At 44.8% G+C, this 20,558-nt stretch overlaps 1 protein-coding gene across 1 annotated transcript in view; it reads left to right on the forward strand.

The window, feature by feature from the left end:
• The first annotated feature begins 4,655 nt into the window (after nt 1-4,655).
• The window catches only part of IPPK (inositol-pentakisphosphate 2-kinase), a 62,910-nt gene continuing 47,007 nt past the window's right edge, over nt 4,656-20,558 (forward strand). The window contains exon 1 of the mRNA XM_044301539.1: nt 4,656-4,926. Within this exon, the coding sequence (XP_044157474.1) occupies nt 4,846-4,926 (81 nt within the window). The 5' untranslated portion in view covers nt 4,656-4,845. The remainder of the gene's footprint in view (nt 4,927-20,558) is intronic.

Here is a 20,558-nt window from a genome sequence, read left to right on the forward strand (position 1 = left end):
AGCACAGGAGGACCAAGCAGGGAACTGAAGCCACAGACCTCCTATATATATGAGCTAGGCATCCAGCTCCTCCCAGTGGGAAGGAGGAGCCGCAGGGTGGGAGGCTACAAGAAACCCAGAAACCAAGATGGCCGCCAGCACATGTCAAACGAAGGAGAACAGCAAGGAGGTAAGACCATGACACTACAGCCTACAGGATATAACGTTACGACTGTTTTGAGTTACCAAACTATGTACTTTGTTACTGTCACATATATACAGTGTGGAGGGGGACATCGCAGCCTTGCACAGCTCATTATATCAATGATAGCCTCAATTGATTAGAGAAAAGAACAGCTTTCTCATCTCCTATTTATATCATCGAAAAAGATTTTTTCTGAATGCATCGATATAGTTTCTTTTGGACTGTGACCGTATAATATGTTGGTGTGAGAGGGATGTGAGTAATTAACATATCAAGGAAACACGAATACGTTACTTATTCACCCCTCATATACCAATATAAACTATATGGGTCTGATACATATATCTGAACAGACGTGTGTTAAAGCTCATTGAATGTTTTTATGTTATATGCACATATATTTGTATGATGTTTTAAATAAATAGAGACACATGTTTTATATCTATAATATTGCTGTAATAAAATCGAAGAAGGATATAGATTTATCCGAGTGAGGTGTGCCCAACCCACCAATACACTATATATTTTTGTTTTTCACAGATTGGGTGTATCTGATCTGGTTGGAGGCCTACCATAAGCATAGAATAGGTGAGCCAACGCTACGCTTCTAATAAGTCTTTATCAAGGCTTGATAAAGACTTAAGTCGAAAGATCGCTGTAATTGTATGCGGCTTGTCAAATAAAGAACAGGATTTTGAGAATGGAAGAGTGCTGTGGATCTCTCTAAACTACTATTGCATCAAGAACCCTTGGCCTGGACCCCAATCTGCGAGCGCCACACTTGGACCATTAATTCCGGTACCGAAAGAATTGGATGTTTGCCCCATGGCAGGGCATGTAGTGCTGCTGTGTTTATTTACGATAGTTGATAATGTGTCACAACTGAAATACCCCTTTAAATCCGCAGCATAGATGCCCGTGATGAGAACATAGTCCTACCACTTTACAAATCACTGGTCAGACTACACATGGAGTACTGTGTACAGTTCTGGGCTCCTGTGAACAAGGCAGACATAGCAGAGCTGGAGAGGGTCCAGAGGAGGGCAACTAAAGTAATAACTGGAATGGGGCAACTCCAGTACCCTGAAAGATTATCAAAATTAGGGTTATTCACTTTAGGAAAAGGAAGACTGAGGGGAGATCTAATTACTATGTATAAATATATCAGGGGTCAGTACAGAGATCTCTCCCTGGACCGTGACGAGGGGACATCCTCTGCATCTAGAGCAGGGGTGGGGAACCTTTTTGCTGCCAAGGACCATTTGGATATTAGTACCATCGTTCGGGAGCCATACAAAATTCTCAACTTAAAAATTTGACGGCTTTATTTGGTCAAACATATAAGTGACTTAGGGGTAAGTTATAGAAATTGCCCTTCAATTAAAAAAATCTAGAGCGCTGTATTTTTGAAGCACAAAATGGCGCCTGCGCTATATATGTATTACATATAGTACAGGCGCCATTTTAACCACATATAGCAGTGTCATTTTTGAGAATGTAATCTATTTAGTTGTTTATTTGGCATTAATAGCAGCCAAGCTCATCCCAGGGGGGCCAGACAGGGACCAGCAGAAAGGTCTTGGGAAATGAGCGCTTTCATTGTGGAAGCGTTCATCTCTGCATATTTCATTGTATAGCTAAATTAACCAGTAGTTTTTGTAGCCCTATATGTAATGTTTTCCAAATATGCCTTTAAGGCCTCTTTCACACGGGCGTCATGGATTTAGGCCGGATAAGATGTGGGTGTGTAGATTGTATTATTTTCCCTTATAACATGGTTATAAGGGAAAATAATAGCATTCATAATACAGAATGCATAGTACAATAGGGCTGGAGGGGTTAAAAAAAATATTAAAAATAATTTAACTCACCTTAATCCACTTGTTCGCGCAGCCGGCATCTCTTTTTTCTTCAGGACCTGGGTAAAGGACCTTTGACATCACTGCGGTCATCACATGGTCCATCACCATGGTGTGCGAACAAGTGGATTAAGGTGAGTTAAATTATTTGTTTTTTACATTTAACCCCTCCAGCGCTATTTTACTAAGCATTGTGTATTCAGAATGCTATTATTTTCCCTTATAACCATGTTATAAGGGAAATAATAAGGATCGGGTCCCCATCCCGTTCGTCTCCTAGCAACCATGCATGAAAATCGAACCGCATCTGCACTTGCTTGCGATTTTCACACGGCCCCATTCATTTCTATGGGGCCTGCGTTGCGTTAAAAACTCACAATATAGAGCATGCTGCGATTTTCACGCAACGCACAAGTGCACAGCCACAGCCCCATAGAAATGAATGGGTCCGGATTTAGTGCGGGTGCAACGCGTTCAACTCACGCATTGCACCCGTACGGAAATCTCGCCCGTGTGAAAGAGGCCTAACAGTAAGGCTGGCGGGAAGGGTTTAGGCTCAGAAATTAGTATGGGGGGGGGGGGAGTGGTCTTTTCAGGTTTCGCCTCAGGCAGCAGAAAGGCTAGGAGCTCCCCTGGGTCCAGAGAGGGGTTCACTCAGCTGTCACTTTCTCAGCCTCAGATCTGCCCCCACCTCCATCAGTCTCAAATCAGCCTACTATCAGACCCCCAGCCTATATCAGCCTCAGATCAGACCCTCATCAGACTCCACAGCCTCAGATCAGACATTTAATATAAAAAAATAAACTTACCTCTCCAGCTCCAGACGGCGCTGCCACTTGGCAGATTCACTTACCCTCCCTAGTCTTCTTCCCGCCGTGCTGTACTATGACCAGACAGCGCACAGCGTCAGGTCAAAGCGTGTGTCTATGTCCATTACGTCTTGACACTGTACGTGTCAGGACACAGAGCGGGGCCAGAAGAAGACCAGGGAAGGTGAGTGCAGCTAGCAATTTGCTGTTCTCACCTTCCTGTGCCGCCTGCATGCTAATAACTGCTTCCATAATGGAAGGGGTCATTAGCATTTTCACAATATGTTCTGGTAGAAGGCCGGGGGCCACATATGGGCAGTGGGTCGGAGGTTCCCCACCCCTGATCTAGAGGAAAGGTTTGTACACAAACATAGAAGAGGATTCCTTACGGTAAGAGCAGTGAGACTATGGAGCTCTCTGCCTGAGGAGGTGGTGATGGTGACTTCACTAAAAGAGTCCAAGAGGGGCCTGGATGTATTTCTGGTGTGTAATAATATTACAGGCTATAGCTACTAGAGAGGGGTCGTTGGTCCAGGGAGTTAGGGCTCATGCACACAAACTTATTTTCTTTCCGTGTCCGTTTTCTTTTTTGCGGAGCGCATACAGAACCATTCATTTCAACGGGTCCGCAAAAAAAACGGAAGTTACTCTGTGTGCATTTCATTTCCGTTCCGCAAAAAAAAAAAACATGTCCTATTATTGTCCTCATCACGGCCAAGTATAGTACAGTTCTATGAAGGGCCAGCTGTTCCGTTCCGCAAAATATGGACTGCACACGATGTCATCTGTATTTTTTACGGACTGAAAAATACATACGGCTGTGTGCATGAGCCCTTATTCTGATTGTCTGGAGTTAGGGAGGATTTTTTTTTTCAAAATCACAAAAATATAGAGGCAAATATGGGGGAACTGCTCAAACCCCAAACACTGTAGCGTGTTTTTCATTGGTGGAGCAGTGCCACCGCTCCCATAGTTGTCCTGCTATGCGGTTGTGTGGAAGCTTGGCTGTGAGCTGGATTTCATCCCCTTCAGACCGTGTTCACACCATAGTTAGCGCAGTGATAGGACCCTTGCCATGCTGAGTGACCGTGACGTGGTGCATGATGGGCTCCGATGTGTTCCTGACAGGAATATATTGGCAAAAGTTTGAGCTTTTAATATCTGCTTGTATGGCTAGCCAGTATAGTCAGTGGCATAGCCGTTTGGTGCATTTTCTCTGTGATTTAAAGGAATTTTTTTTCCCCTAAAGTGAGGAAAATTGGCTTCTAGCTCACAGGGTTTTATTTTTCCTCAACATGCAGGAGAACAGGCCGAACTGGATGGACAGATGTCTTTTTTCAGTTTTTTAAACTGTTATTATGATTACTATGTATTTGAAAATCCACGTTCCAGGGGGCAGGATCTGCTTCATCCTTTTCCATGCATTTCTGCAGCACATCCACGACCTTTACAGTAAAGCATCTAAAATGTAAAAATATTGCTTCCGGCGTCAAAGCCAAACCAGCCTCAGTCATGAAACGGTTAAAAAACCCATCCCTCTGCTCAATGAATAGACCTGTATGTAAATCGGGGGATCAGCCCTCAGGAAGAGAACTTCTACAGAGACCACATCACGCAGTGACAGCCCCACGCGTCTCCTGTGACCTAAACACGTACGACCCCTTTAAATCTGGGGCGACACAAGTGTCCCTCCTGCCGCTCCGTGACCACGCTTCCGCTCTATGGTCATGAACCCTTCAGCTTGGACCAATCAGAGGGCAGTGACCCGCTCGGTGGGCGGGGCTGGCGGCGGTGGGCCGGACGTAGCGGTCTAGTTGTGTCTGTGTCGCTGGCAGGGCGCAGACTGTGACACGCCGGGAGTGCGGTCCATGCTGGACACAGGCGACACCTGACCCGGCGGCACCAGACGCGTCCCGACCACCTGCCGCCCGCCCGTGTGCTCCGGGAAGCTCAGCCAGCGCCGGCCCCCAGTCACCCAGCCTGTGCTCCGGGTATGGAAGCGGAGAAGATGGACGAGAATGAATGGAGTTACCACGGGGAGGGGAACAAAAGCCTGGTGGTGGCTCACTCACAGGTGAGGGTGGACTGGGGCCTGGAGGGGAGGGGTGGTCCTAGTGTGTGAGGTGTCTACACCTGAGCTGTGTAAACAGTCCTGTCTCCTTCCTGCTGGAGCTCCCCTTTAAGCTCTTTCCTCTGCCCCATAGACCATAATGCAGTTCAGTGTTTACATAGCCCTGCATAGGAGAATGAGGGGAGGGTCTGATCGGGGAACTTATAGATGTCCTCCTCTGGAGTATGATGGTAGGTCGCTGGACTGTGTGGGCAGGGGCCCCGCTGTCCTCCTAGTCTGTCCGTGGACTCAGCCAGTACTAAGGCTCTCCTGGTGCCCGTTCAGACACGGCTGGTGTGTTGCATGCGTTTCTGCTGCTGTTTTTATGCAGAATCCCATTCAGATGTATGGAGCCGCGTAAATATACCTGAGAAGGGGGATTCTCACGTAGGTCCCCACCTCTAGAACCGCTGACTGGGCCATGCCGTGTGAGCTGAGAATACCCCTGGGCGTGCTTACTGTACGGCGGCAGGCGCGGACTCGGTAAACACGCTGGGCAGCCACAAAGAAGTCAGATTCTTGGCGCTGGCACTAAGACCGGGCACCTGCTCTCACTCAGCACTGGATCAGTAAACAGCAGTTGCATGTAGAGGGCAGGAGCTGCAGCAGGTTGTAGCTGCTCCTGGATGAAGACGATGGGTGTATATTGGGGAATTGCTATGAGTCATGGTCTCTGTAGGCATTCCCTGGTAATACATGATGAAGTGCTGTCATCACGCTGTACATCGTGTACCGCAATCTACGGTGAGGACACTTGGCACCATCTTGTTTTTGGTTTGTCGACACGACAAGACAGAGAAGAAAAATCTGTTGCGGATTTTGCTGTAACTCTGACATGATTTACATGCAGATTTTGTCCCTGATTTGTGGTGGACCTGTGGGTTAAATCCGCAGAAAGAATTGACATGCTATGGCTTTTAAAGGGGTCGCCCCATCCCAGACTTTGATGGCAGATCGTAAGGTTGTCCCATCTCTAGGATCCGCACCCATCTCTAGAACAGGCCCATGAAGTGAAGAAGAGCGGCCACCTTCCATGCAGCGTTACGGGAATTCCCAAAATTTCCCAGGGCTTGCTCAGTTCCATAGTGGGGTGACTGTGCATGTGCGGTGTGTTCTCCATTCACTTCTATGGGACTTCTGAACCATAACTCCCAGGGGGCACACTGAGCGTGCACGGTGCATTCTCCTTCACTTTGGGGGGCCCATTCTGGAGATAGCAGTGGGTCCCACCTCTAGGAACCGCTCCCATCTGACACTGACAGCATGTCCTAGCGATATGCCCCCATTGTCTGAGATGGGACAACCCCCCCCCCCCCCTCAAAACCTTCACCCTGCATTATTTACATTTGTTTATGTGCTGATCTGTCGGGGCACGACCACACGGCAATGTCATGACGCGGGTTTGAGGTGGTCACACGAGATGAAGCAGGCTCTAATTAAAGGGAACCTGTCACCTCCAAAAACCATCCCAAGCCGTCAGCAGCCTGTTTCTGATGATTCCTTTCTTCCTGAAGGCCGATGCGGCTAAAGCTCAGAAAACGTTCTTTTATCCCCTGCCGGCGCGCTTCTCCACACATGCTTGAAGTCAAGGGGGCTGCGGCCTCCTTGCTTCATGTCACGGTAACCGCGCCCCTTAGCTGTGCTGACAGCGCTTATGCAGAGAGTTCGGCAAAGCCAGCCGAACCGCCAGCTGTCAGTCGCAGTGAAGGGGGCCTGGTTAGCGTTACTTGAAGCAAGGAGGCCGCGGCCCGCTTGACTTCAAGCATGTGTGGAGAAGCGCGCCGGCAGGGGATAAAAGAACGTTTTCTGAGCTTTTGCCACATCGGCCTTCAGGAAGAAAATGATCGTTACAAACAGGCTGCTGGCGCCTTAGGATGGTTTTTGGAGGTGATGGGTCCCCTTTAAGTAACTAGGACTGCATTGTTTAGTTGGTCTTCACTGACTACATGTCAGGGGGGAACTCTGTTCTCTGGGGGTTATATGGAGCCCACTACATAGGCAGGATGTTTGTATGCTCTCTGTGTACGTCAGGTTCTAGGCGCAAAGGGTTTTCAGATCCTTCCACATCATGGCGGACTGCCAGCATTTTTAAAAGTAGGTTGCCAGGAATACGCTTTGAAGGTCCTGGGAGAGTGAATAACATTGTGACAGTGGCACATATCATAGTGTGCCATATATTAGGCAGCAAGTAGAGTGTTAATGTGGTGGAAGCAGGAAAATGGGCAAGCGTAAGGATCTGGGTCACTGTGATGGCTCAACGACTGGGTCAGAGCATCTCCAGAAAGGCAAGTGATGGTGGTACTGCGAAGCTCTGAGCAGTGGTCTGCTGGGAAACCTTGGTCCTGGCATTCATGTGGATGTTACTGTGAACCGTGTCCTGTACCTTCGTGGCAGATGTATTCCCTAATGGCCGTGGCTTCTTTCAGCAGGACGTTCCACCCAGACGCACTGTAAAACGCATTCGGAAGGGTTCAAGGTGATGGCTTGACCGTCCAAATTCCTCGAGCTCTTTCACTTGAGCTAGGGATGTGCTAGAAAAACAAGTCTGATCCATGGAGGCCCAACTAGCATCTTAGAGGACTTAAAGGGAACCTGTCACCGGGATTTTGTGTATAGAGCTAAGGACATGGGTTGCTAGATGGCCGCTAGCACATCAGCAATACCCAGTCCCCATAGCTCTGTGTGCTTTTATTGTGGAAAAAAAACGATTTGATACATAAGCAAATTACCTGAGATGAGTCCTCTATGTGACATGAGTCAGGGACAGGACTCATCTCAAGTTAATTTGCATATGTATCAAATTGGGTTTTTTCCACAATAAAAGCACACAGAGCTACGGGGACTGGGTATTGTGGATGTTCTAGCGGCGATCTAGCAACCCATGTCCTCAGCTCTATACACAAAATCCCGGTGACAGGTACCCTTTTAAAGGGGTTTTCTGAGATTTAACCACCTCAGCCCCCCTAGCTTAAACCCCCTTAATGACCAGACCACTTTTTACAATTCTGCACTACACTACTTTCACGGTTTATTGCTCGGTCATACAACTTACCACCCAAATGAATTTTACCTCCTTTTCTTCTCACTAATAGAGCTTTCATTTGGTGGTATTTCATTGCTGCTGACATTTTTACTTTTTTTGATATTAATCGAAATTGACCGAAATCTTTGCAAAAAAATGACATTTTTCACTTTCTATTGTAAAATTTTTCAAATAAAACTACATTTCTATATAATTTTTTCTCCAAATTTATTGTTCTACATGTCTTTGATAAAAAAAAATGCAATAAGTGTATATTTATTGGTTTGGGTAAAAGTTATAGCGTTTACAAACTATGATGCAAAAAAATGAATTTACACACTTTGACTTTCTGAGCACCTGTCATGTTTCCTGAGGTTCTACAATGCCCAGACAGTAGAAACACCCCACAAATTACCCCATTTCGGAAAGTAGACACCCTAAGGTATTCGCTGATGGGCATAGTGAGTTCATGGAAGTTTTTTATTTTTTTGTCACAAGTTAGCGGAAATTGAATTTTTTTATTTTATTTTTTCTTACAAAGTCTCATATTCCACTAACTTGTGACAAAAAATAAAATTTTACATGAGCTCGCCATACCCCTCACGGTATACCTTGGGGTGTCTTCTTTCCAAAATGGCATCTATACTGCCCTGGCATTTTAGGGGACCTAAAGCGTGAGAAGTAGTTTGGAATCCAAATGTGAAATGCCCTGTGAATTCCTACTCATTGGAATGTGGGCCCCTTTGCGCACCTAGGCTGCAAAAAAGTGTCACACATGTGGTATCGCTGTACTCGTAGTAGTAGGGCAATGTGTTTTGGGATGTATTTTTACATATACCCATGCTGGGTGAGTGAAATATCTCTGTGAAATGAGAACTATTTTTATTTTTTATACAAAGGGAAAGTTGTCTTTTACAGAGATATTTCTCTCATCCAGCATGGGTATATGTAAAAATACACCACAAAACACATTGCCCTTCTTCTCCTGAGTACGGCGATACCACACATGTGACACTTTTTTGCAGCCAAAGATGCGCAAAGGGGCCCAAATTCCAATGAGTACCTTTTAGGATTTCACAGGGCATTTTTACGCATTTGGATTCCGTGGGGGGTATGGTGAGTTCATGTAAGATTAATTTTTTTTGTCACAAGTTAGTGGAATATGAGACTTTGTAAGAAAAAAAATAAATAAAAAAAAATCAATTTCCGCTAACTTGTGGCAAAAATTAAATAAAGTCTTCTATGAACTCGCAATGCCCCTCAAAAGTGATTTTTATAGTGCCGCAGTGATTTTACGGTGTTTTTGCAGTGATCAGAAAAAAGAATAATTCTGTCACTGCGGTGGGGCGGACTGAACGCAAGTGTGCGCACAAGATCAGGCCTGATCGGGCGAACACTGCGTTTTTTGTAGAGCCTATGGAACATGTCCTATTCTTGTCCGCAATAGTTCTGGCAATGAGTGGATCCGCAAAACGCATACGGACGTCTGAATGGAGCCTTACAGGGGGGTGATCAGGGGGGGGGTGTAGTGTAGTGTGGTGATTGGTGCTACTTACAGAGCTGCCTGTGTCCTCTGGTGGTCGATCCAAGCAAAAGGGACCACCTGAGGACCAGGTAGCAGGTATATTAGAGGCTGTTAACAAAACAGCGTCTAATATACCTTTATGGAGTAAAAAATAAATAAAAAATCGCATCTACAGCCTGCCAGCGAATGATCGCTGCTGGCAGGCTGTAGATTAACTTGTTTACCTCGCGATCCTGTGAACGTGCGCGCCTCTGAGCGTGCGTTCACAGGAAATCTCACGTCTCGCGAGATGACGCGCCAACGCGTCAAGGAGGAATAACCCGGCCGCCCGCCCGCAGGATGCATCCCTGCGTTAGGTGGTCGGGAGGCGGTTAAAGGGGTTGTGTCAATTCACATAGTGGCATTTGTAATGTAGAGAAAGTGAATACAAGGCACTTACTAACGTAATATTGCTTCCTTTCCTGGCTGGATTCAGTTTTCCATCACGTTATACACTGTTCGTTTCCGTGGTAACGAACAACCTTCCATCCAGCAGCGGTGGCCGGGCTTTCACACAATAGGAACACACTATAGGTGTTTGTAACCATGGGAACGAGCATTGCTAATGTGATGGAAAACTGAATCCAGCCAGGGAAGGAAGCAATATTGATAATCGCAATACATTAGTAATTGCCTTGTATTAACCTTGTCTACTTAATAAATGCCATTAGCTGAAGTCGGACAACCCCTTTAAATCCAAAAGATAGGTAATCGGTATTTAACTCTTGGAAAATTCCTTCTAAAGGGGTTGTTCACCCTGGAGACCTTTTCTGCAGACCTGGCCAGACCCGCTGGGTTCTGGCTCCATCGCTCCTCCTCGGTTCTCCGGTTGGGCTGCTGTACCCAATGACTGGCCGCAGTGGTGACGAGTCACCCATGTGTCAGGTCTCTGGGTCACGTGATGCATGGGTGCTGCTAATGTTTTACTACCAGATACCACAGCGCACCATCGGAGGTCTTGTGGAGTCCATGCTTTCATGGGTCAGATCTGTTTTAGCGCCACGAGGGGGGGCTACACAATTTTGCAGGTTTCAATGTTATGGCTGATGAAAGCATGCCATCTTCAGACACACACACGAAAACTTGGTGGTCGTGGACTGCTACAGCGTGAATGGACTGTTTGGCCTTACCCTGTAGCCGTCCTATATTGTATGCAGAACTTGGGTTTTATGTATCGGGTCTATACTGTTAGTATGGAGCTCTGAAACATTGAGCTGCCCATAGTTTTATATCCGCTACCCGTTGTCTGACCTGGAAGTATTTTTCAGGTGTCTGCGGTACCATTATTTTCTTACTGTCTCCGCCATTAAAGGGGCGCCTGGTTATTCTTGGATCATTGCAGAATAATTAGGGCACACAAGACGTATCTTTTGTACACGGCCACAAACCGTCTTTTTCAAAATTGCACAATATGTAAATTGCATGTGTGTGTCCTAACCTGCATTCCATGTCATTCGTGGTATGTAGGGTGCACTACCAATGAAATCAGAACATATCTCAGATATTCCACGTGTAAAAAGTAGAAGTGGCTCGGCAGCCAGACTACGTTTTGCTACAGTCCATGGAGCTGATGCTTCATTAGTTGTTCAGAGGATTGAACGAGTCAAAGGGCTTGTGCACCTTTTGGGGAGAGGTTTGGCAAACCCCCCTTCTTGGGCAGACCTGCTTCCTGGCACTTGTACCCGGCTCCTTCTCTCCCCTGCCTGGGCGGCTCTGCTGCGCTCTCAGAATGTAAACTTCTGTTGACACCACTGCAGCCAATCACTGGCCACAGTGGTGACCTGCTCCCCTTGCATCACTTGACCATTTGACACGACACAACCCCCTTGAGCAGGTCACCAAGGCTGCAGAGATAGGGAGCAGGTAAATATGTGCTTCCCTTTGCAGGTTTGCCCAAAAGGGGGAAGGGAGGCAGAAATACCATGGTAAGAATGACAACCCCTTTAATACCCCCTACAAGAAAGCTAAAATGTGCATCCTCTACTGTCTGAATATAAACATGGTTTGAAGGGGTTGTCAACAAATGGTATTTATCATGTAGAAAAAGTTAATACAAGGCACTTACTAATGTATTGTGATTGTCAATATTGCCTCCTTTGTTGGCTAGATTCATTTTTCCATCACATTATACACTGCTCGTTTCCATGGTTACGACCACCCTGCAATCCATCGGTGGTGGTCGTGCTTGCACACTATAGGAAAAACCACTAGCCTAAGTGCGCTCCCACGGTCCCGGTGCTTGTACAAGCACGGCCAATGCTGCTGGATTACAGGGTGATCGTAACCATGGAAACGAGCAGTGTATAATGTGATGGAAAAATGAATCTAGCCAACAAAGGAGGCAATATGGATAATAAGAATTCGTTAGTGCCTTGTATTAAAGGGGTTAACAAAGGCTGGAAATGGGGGCCCCCCCCCCATACGCCCGGGCCCCTCACACTGATTCTAGTTACCTGGCTCCCCACTTCCCGCGCTGCTCCTGGTCCCTGCACCGCCGCTTCTCCCTGTGCACGGATGGGGGTTGGTGAAGCAGCCAAGAGCAGGCGGGGACGAGCCTTCCTAGCATCACCCGCGATGCTAGGGAGGCTCGTCCCTGTCACCGCCTGCCCTCTCCCCCAACACCGGATGTTTTCATCTGCGCATGGGGAGAAGGAGCGGTGTTAAATTTTTGCCGTCTATGCACCTAGTAATGTCAGTTTTTTATTTTTTATTTTATTTGTTTGACAGAAAAAATACAAAATAATTTTCCAAACAACCCAATCTTCAACATTATCAAACTTCTCATTTTTACACCAAAACTCCACTGCCAACCCTCCCCCTCGCTTGCGGTGCATTTCCTATCCCCTCCGTCCACTAGGACGGAGCAGGGGTGACGGTGGGGTGAAAAGAAGAAGAATTAAAACTTCCTAATCCCCCATACCTCTTCACATTTCTCCTCAATATTTCTTTGTTTATATAAGATGTTTTCATATCTCTTAATCTTATTGACCAGATTTAACCATATATACACACTAGAAGCATTTCGTGAGAACCAACTCCGCGTGATTAAAAGTCTTGCCAAAAAAAAGTATTTTAATCAGGAGGGTTCTTTTATACTTATCGCATTTAATTCGGGAAAAATCACCCAGAATCCAACATTCCATCGTATAAGGAATTACTATTTTCAGTTTTTGGGTAATAAGTGTAGCTATTGCCTCCAAATAGTCTGTTAATTTTATACAAGACTAAAACATGTGTAAATCATCTCCAAGTGAATCTCATCGTGGACGATTAGACATGCTCCCAACCCACATTTATTAAGCCATACGTTTGTGACATGTAGTCTATGTATCATTTTGAACTGTACCAAAACATGATTAAAATTGTGTGACACTAATCTTAAGTTAGTCGTTATTTTCCCCCAGGGGGAGAGGACCCTGCTAAGTGTTAATGGTGGAGGACTTGCCCGCTGGGTCCTGAACTGGCAGACCTCAATGTCTCCGGGGATAATTTTGGTATTGCCCAATGTCAAGACCCAACCCTATCCCGCACCCGGGAAAATGTGTTAATAGTAAATGGTGAACCACAACGACCTGGGGCAGAGTCAATGTTTCCCTGTTTTGTGGTTCATCAGGATATATTGTATTGAGTAAACCAAGTACGGAATGAGCCTATTGAAAAGTTGGTGGTCCCCAAGGCTTATCGCAAGCTTGTGTTAGATCTAGCCCACCAACACGTTCTTGGGGGCACCTCTGGCTGTAGAAAACTCAGGATCGTATTCTACAGCAGTTTTACTGGCCCAGCATATTCAAAGAAGTGGAACAGTTTTGTAAGTCTTGCCCGACCTGCCAGATAACTAGCTCCCAGCCACATTTCTGTAGTCCCCTAGTACCTCTCCCGATTATCGAAGTACTGTTTGACCGAATAGCTATGGACCTCATAGGCCCAGTACCGAAGTCCGCCAGAGGGCATCAACACATCTTAGTCATTCTAGACTACACCACTCTGTACCCAGACGCGGTGCCACTGCGACATAACTCGGCCGAACTCATAGTTAAGGAATTAATGGAGATGTTTTCTCGAGTAGGACTACCTAAAGAGGTTCTGACCGACCAAGGGACCCCTTTTATGTCCAAGGTGATGAGGGAACTCTAAGTTGCTTCACATAAAACTGCTACAGATGTCCGTTTACCATCCACAAACAGTTGGTCTGGTAGAAAGCATTAACTAGACATTAAAAAATATGTTGAAAAGGGTGGTGGCTAAAGATGGGAAGGACTGGGACCTTCTTCTGCGTTCTCATGTTCGCAGTACGAGAGGTACCTCAGGGTTCTACTGGGTTCTCTCCCTTCAAACTGCTATATGGCAGACACCCTCGCGGTCTCTTGGACGTGGCCAAAGAGGCGTGGGAACAACAACCCACTCCACATTATAGTGTCATTGAGTACGTTACCCAGATGCAAGATTGGATAGAGAGAGGGTTGCCTCATGTTAGGGAGCATATGGAGGCAGCTCAGCGAGCCCAGCGTCGGGTATATAATCTTTAGGCTCGGGTATTGGTTCTGGTGCCGACATGGACAGTAAGTTCCTGGCTAGGCGGCAGGGGCCCTACGAGGTACTTGAGAAAATTGGAGATGTAAACTACAAGGTACACCAGCCAGGGCGGTGAAAGCCGACGCAGGTTTTCCATGTGAATTTACTCAAACCGTGGAAAGATAGGGAAACCTGTACAGAAGACAGCCCACGGCTGGGTTTTCTAGGAGAAGCGGTACCGGCCCCTCTGTCTGATGCAAGAGAAGCGGCTACCACAGTAAAAATTCCTGACAGTCTCTCTTCTAAACAGATTTGGGAGGCCAGAGAGTTCGTTAGTCGCAACACTGATGTGTTCTTGGACCTCCCTGGACACACTTCCATAATCCAGCATGACATTGTCACTGAGCCTCAGGCAAAAGTCTGATTAAAACCATACTGGGTACCTGAGGCTCGGCGACAAGCCATATCAGAGAAGGTGCAGCTAATGTTGCAGATTGAGGAGTCAAAAAGTGAGTGGGCGAGTCCTATAGTATTGATACCCAAGCCAAACGGGATGTTGCGGTTTTGTAACGACTTTCGAAAACTTAACGAGGTTTCCGAATTTGATGCGTATCCCATGCTCCGGGTGGATGAGCTCATCGAGAGGTTAGGACAAGCCCAGTATTTTTCTGTTTTGAACCTCACAAAAGGGTACTGGCAGCTTCCCTTAGCGGAGGCTGCCAAAGAGAAAACTGCCTTCATTACGCCTGAGGGGCTGGATCAATATAAGATATTAACCTTTGGTCTGCATGGTGACCCCGCCACTTTTCAGCGACTAATGGACATTGTGCTTCATGGACTCCCTTCGGAAAGCTGGCCTAACTGCTAACCCCCCAAAAAATGCACGATAGGGTTAGAAGAGACTAAGTACCTGGGGTATGTCATTGGGCGTGGAGTCATCGAACCCTAAGTGAACAAAATAGAGGTGATACGGAATTGGCCCTGACCTTTCACCACTAGGCAAATAGTCATTCCTGGGAATAGTGGACTATTGCATGATATTTGTTCCCCATTTTGCTACTCTTGAAGGGACACAAGTGATTGATTGTTTGCTGGGACGATTGGGCGGAAGGGGCTTTCTCCGCTTTGAAGTCGGCCCTGTGCGGGTCCCCGATTTTGGTGATGCCTGACTGTAAAAGGGAGTTTATAGTACAGACCGATGCCTCCAAAGTAGGCCTCGGTGCTGTACTGTCTCAGGAAGTCAACGGGGAGGAGCATACCGCTGTCTTCCCCAGCCGTGAGCTCACCCCAGCCTAGACCAGGTATATCATAGTGGAGAGAGAGTGCCTGGCTATTAAGTGGACACTTGAATCTCTCCGCTATTATTTATTGGGGGGAAAATTCTGCCTGGTGACTGACCACTCCCCTTTGAAGTGGATGAGCCAGGCAAAGGACAGAAATGCCCGGGTCACCCGATGGTTTCTCTCCCTTGTGGTTGTGTGTGTGTATGTGACACAGTGAGAGGTTTTGTTTGACAAGGCAGGTATTTTCCTCCCAGCATGTGCTGCTGTGCTGATTTACAGCCAGGTGAGGTCAAATACCAGACCGGATTTTAAGTGCCGCTCTGGGTTTTGGCAGCACCTGGCTAACCCTAAATAGGCAGCTGGGCTCAGAAGCGAGGTCTCTGTGTTGGGATCTGTGTGCCTTGGGGTGAAGGCTTGCTACCTGTTTGCCGTGAAAACAGGTTGGTGCTGCTATCAGCAAGGACTCTTTTGAGGCAGAATTGCCGCATGGTGTGAATTACCACCAACACCGCAAGGTGACTTTTTGTTTGATTATGACTGTTTTGTCACTTGCCTAAAGTGTGAATAAAACACTGAACTGTTTGATCCAAAGAACTTGTTGCCTCTATACTGCATCCGTTAATCCGGTCTACCGCAGCGAAACCTCACACATTATAAATTGCTTCTTGAATCACTATTTAAAGTTGAGAAATAAAGAACTTCTTCCCCCAATTTCTCATAAATTCATTCAAAGGTGAAAATCTGTAGCAAAAAAATTCCCCTTTACACTAAAAAGTGCCAAACTTAACTGTAAATATCTAAACCAAGATAAATTAATTACGGTATATGCTCTCTTTTTGTCAACGCCAAAAAAGGAAGTATATCTCCATTACTCACCACTTCTGCAACATACAGAATATTGTTATTTTTTTTGGCCAATATTTATCTTCAGCTAAAACACCAACTCCTGTAAATAGTAATTATGCCAGAGAGGTGTGCAGTGGAGAGATCGATTGAATCGAGTAATGCGACACAAAAAAATCCTCGATGCAAATTTTGGGCATTCGTTTGTGTCATGTGGCCACAGAGCAGGAGTGAAGCGCTTGCTATTACTTACCGCTCCGTGGTCACGCGCCGGTCCGCACCGTGCTGTACTTTCTTCCTGGCACATCGTCAGGTCATAGTGCACATAAGTGGAGCTGATGAAACTGGGGGGAACTGATGCACTTGGGCTGATCCCACAGGGGGGAACAAAGGGTGTTGGGGACTGATGGCAGGGGGTCTGAGTTTTTATAAAGAAAAACAGTCAATTTTTTTTTCTTATTAGATTACTCGATTTAATCTTAAAAAATAATCAATAGAATACTCTATTTGTAAAATAATTATTTACTGCAGCCCTACTCCCAACCACCCTCTAATAGTACTCCACGCCTTAATAATTAACTTTCTAGATTCCCTATAGTCCTGTTGAACTCTGGATAGTGACCCAGACTCTAATAATGTAAACATATGATCATATATAGATCTACTCAATAAATTCCTACGGAGTGGACTTTCCTCCCATTGGTTATAAAGCCATGGATGTGAAGCTATAAAATAGACTTTAAATAGGGAAGGTTCAGCCCTCCCTGTTCCATCGGCTTATAAAGGTATTCCAATTTAAGCCTCACCAGCTTTCTTTCCCACACCAGATCGTTAATAATTCTCCCAATTAACTTGAAGAATTTATCCTCAATCCACAATGGGGAATTCCCAAGAATATAGAGTAGTTGGGGGTAATATCACTATCTTAACCAGTGATATCCTATCGGCTCTAGACAAAGTAAGTCAAAGCCATACCGTCACTTTAGACCTCGACTTGCTTATCAATGGAATCAGATTTAGGTGCAAAAAAATCTTCAACTCTAGGGGATATAATCATGCCCAAATATTCAAATGAATCAGAAATCCTAAGTAAACTCAAGGGCCCCTTAATAGAATATTTAGGTCTATCCACCGGCATAATTGTTGTCTTTGACCAGTTGATATCAAAGCCCGAGACTGCACCAAAGGTGTTTAACTATTTGAATGAGTTCGGGAAGTGAGGTATTAGTATGATTTTATAAAAAAAACATGTCATCCGCATATAGAGATGCAGTTCTCTATTCCTGATATCCCAAACCCCTCAATCCCGGAATTCTGCCTAATTCTAGCAGCAAGGGGCTCAATATAAAGATCAAATAATAATGGAGAGCGTGGACAACCCTGACTGGTACCTCTACTCAAAGAGAAGCTCTCCATCAAGCTTCCATTAATATTAAATCTTGCAATAGAGGATTTATACAATAACTTAGGGTCCATTCACACGTCCGTTTTTTCTTTCCTGATCTGTTCCGTTTTTTCAGGAACAGATCAGGACCAGATCTGGACCCATTCATTTTCAATGGGTCCTGGAAAAAATCGGACAGCACAATGTGTGCTGTCCGTTTCCGTTGTTCCGTTCCGCATGTCCGTTTAAATATAAAACATGTCCTATTCTTGTCCTGAAAAATCGGATCCTGGTACAATACAAAGTCAATGGATCCGCAAAAAACTGATGACATTCGGATGTCATTCCGTATGTCATCCGTTTTTTGCGGATTCCGTTCCTGGAAACGCATAACAAATTTTTTTTTTTTTTTTTTTTTTTTTTTTTTCCAATTTTTTTTCAAAGAAATCCAAACAACTTTATTTGATTATTGAAATGTATACATGCTCCTGTTTTTTGCGGATCCGCAAAAAACGGATGACATACGGAAACATTTTCAGGAACAACGGATCCGCAAAAAACGGACCGTTTTTCAGGATGAAAAAAAACAGGACGTGTGAATGGACCCTTAATCAAATGTATAAATCTATTACCAAATCCCATCTTCCCCAAAACCTTCCAAAGGAATCCCCACTCCACCCTTTCAAACGCCTTTGATGTGTCTAAAGACAGAATGAAGTGAGTACCCTTATTAGAAATAAAACCCATTTTGATCATAGTGTATAATTGATGTAATTACCTTGGATAGCCTTGTAGCCAGAATTTTTGTGAGAAGCTTCATATCTGTATTCAATAAGAAAATAGGCCTATATGACCCCATATCTAGGGAGTCCTTCCCCTTTTTTAGTATTAATATTATTACAGCCTGTCATTGACTCTGGAAGGCTATCCTGCCCAGATGATCCTAACATAAACCTCAATAAACGAGGGAGGATAATCTCCCCATACTTACAATAGCATTCATATGGGAGTGCATCTGACTTGAAAGAATTCCCCGACTATGCCTTCAGTGCAGCCTCTAGTTCCTCCTAGAGAGAGATTTAAATCCAGAAGCTCCCTCTGAGCATCGGTAAGAACTGGGAGAGAAAGAATTCATCTCTTCCTCTGATTTTACCTTATCTGAATTATATAATGACCGAATGCTAACTATCTCATTTTTTTGTTGTTATTGATTAGAGATCACCCTTGCCAGAAGTTTTCCTGGTCTCTGAACTCATTCATGGCAACTAACACTGCTTCTTTTTACTCCCCTTCCTTCTTACCGTGTCCCTTTTTTAGATTTGAAATATTACTAACAAAAATTGCCCTCATAAAGGCCTTAAATGTGTCCCATACCAGTTAGACTTCTAGCTGTGTTCTCATTACTATCCTAAAAACGCCCCATCTCCTCCAGTTTCACTAATTCATGAGTATCCTTATCCAATGGGGGTTCAGTCTAAATAGAGGTCTTACTTTATACTCATTGCCCCCATGGTGAATTCAATAGATAAGGGTACATGGTCCGATAGTGACCTTGCCTTGTATTTCATCGAAAAGTTTTTTTTTAATTTTTTTTTAAAATAAATCTAAGATGTTTTTTATTTATTAAGGCCAAGTCTGTCATAGACATGGAGTTTCCAGATTTACTTATACAGGAGTAAGCTCTTTTTCTATTTCCAATCCATCCCTATACATTCACATAACCTGCTTCCAAACAAAAGCGTGCCAAAGGGGACCCTTGGGCTTGAGTGTAAATATCTCCCCCCCCCCCCCCCAAAGAAATCCTATCTGTTTCTGGTTTCATGACACAGTTAAAGTCCCCAATCACTAGAGAGGGACATTCAGGCCACTAATAAACTAGTAAGTACATCTAAAGAAAAGGGGGGCGGCCTATAAACAAAAGCCAAGATACAGAATCTTCCCGACCGTTTCCCCATAGAGAAAAACAAACCTCCCCTGCTTATCTATAGAGGATGCCTCGCAGACCAAATCAAACCCCCTATGAATCAAAACTGTAACCTCTGGAGAAGCTAGTAAAGGTAGAATGGTAAATCTTCGCAGCCCATCCCCTACCGAGTCGCAAAACCGCAGTAGCATGTGTCTCGACCAAGCAAACAATCGCTGGTAGATGTTACTTAACCACTTAAGGACCACAGGTTTATACCCCCCTAGTGACCAGGCCCTTTTTTACAAATCGGCACTCCACAACTTTAGCGGTTTATTGCTCGGTCATGCAACTTACCACCCAAATTAAATTTACCTCCTTTTCTTCTCACTAATAGAGCTTTCATTTGGTGGTATTTCATTGCTGCTGACATTTTTTACTTTTTTTGTTATTAATCGAAATTTAACGATTTTTTTGCAAAAAAATGACATTTTTCACTTTCAGTTGTAAAATTTAGCAAAAAAAACGACATCCATATATAAATTTTTCGCTAAATTTATTGTTCTACATGTCTTTGATAAAAAAAAAATGTTTGGGTAAAAAAAAAAAAATGCTTTGAGTAAAAGTTATAGCGTTTACAAACTATGGTACAAAAATGTGAATTTCCGCTTTTTGAAGCAGCTCTGACTTTCTGAGCACCTGTCCTGTTTCCTGAGGTTCTACAATGCCCAGACAGTACAAACACCCCACAAATGACCCCATTTCGGAAAGTAGGCACCCTAAGGTATTCGCTGATGGGCATAGTGAGTTCATAGAACTTTTTATTTTTTGTCACAAGTTAGCGGAAAATTATGATTTATTATTATTTTTTTCTTACAAAGTCTCATATTCCACTAACTTGTGACAAAAAATAAAAACTTCCATGAACTCACTATGCCCATCACGAAATACCTTGGGGTGTCTTCTTTTCAAAATGGGGTCACTTGTGGGGTAGTTATACTGCCCTGGCATTCTAGAGGCCCTAATGTGTGGTTAGTAGTTTGAAATCAAAATGTGTAAAAAATGGCCTGTGAAATCCGAAAGGT

Source organism: Bufo gargarizans, chromosome 7, assembly GCF_014858855.1.
Source record: "Bufo gargarizans isolate SCDJY-AF-19 chromosome 7, ASM1485885v1, whole genome shotgun sequence".
Taxonomy (NCBI): Eukaryota; Metazoa; Chordata; class Amphibia; order Anura; family Bufonidae; genus Bufo; species Bufo gargarizans.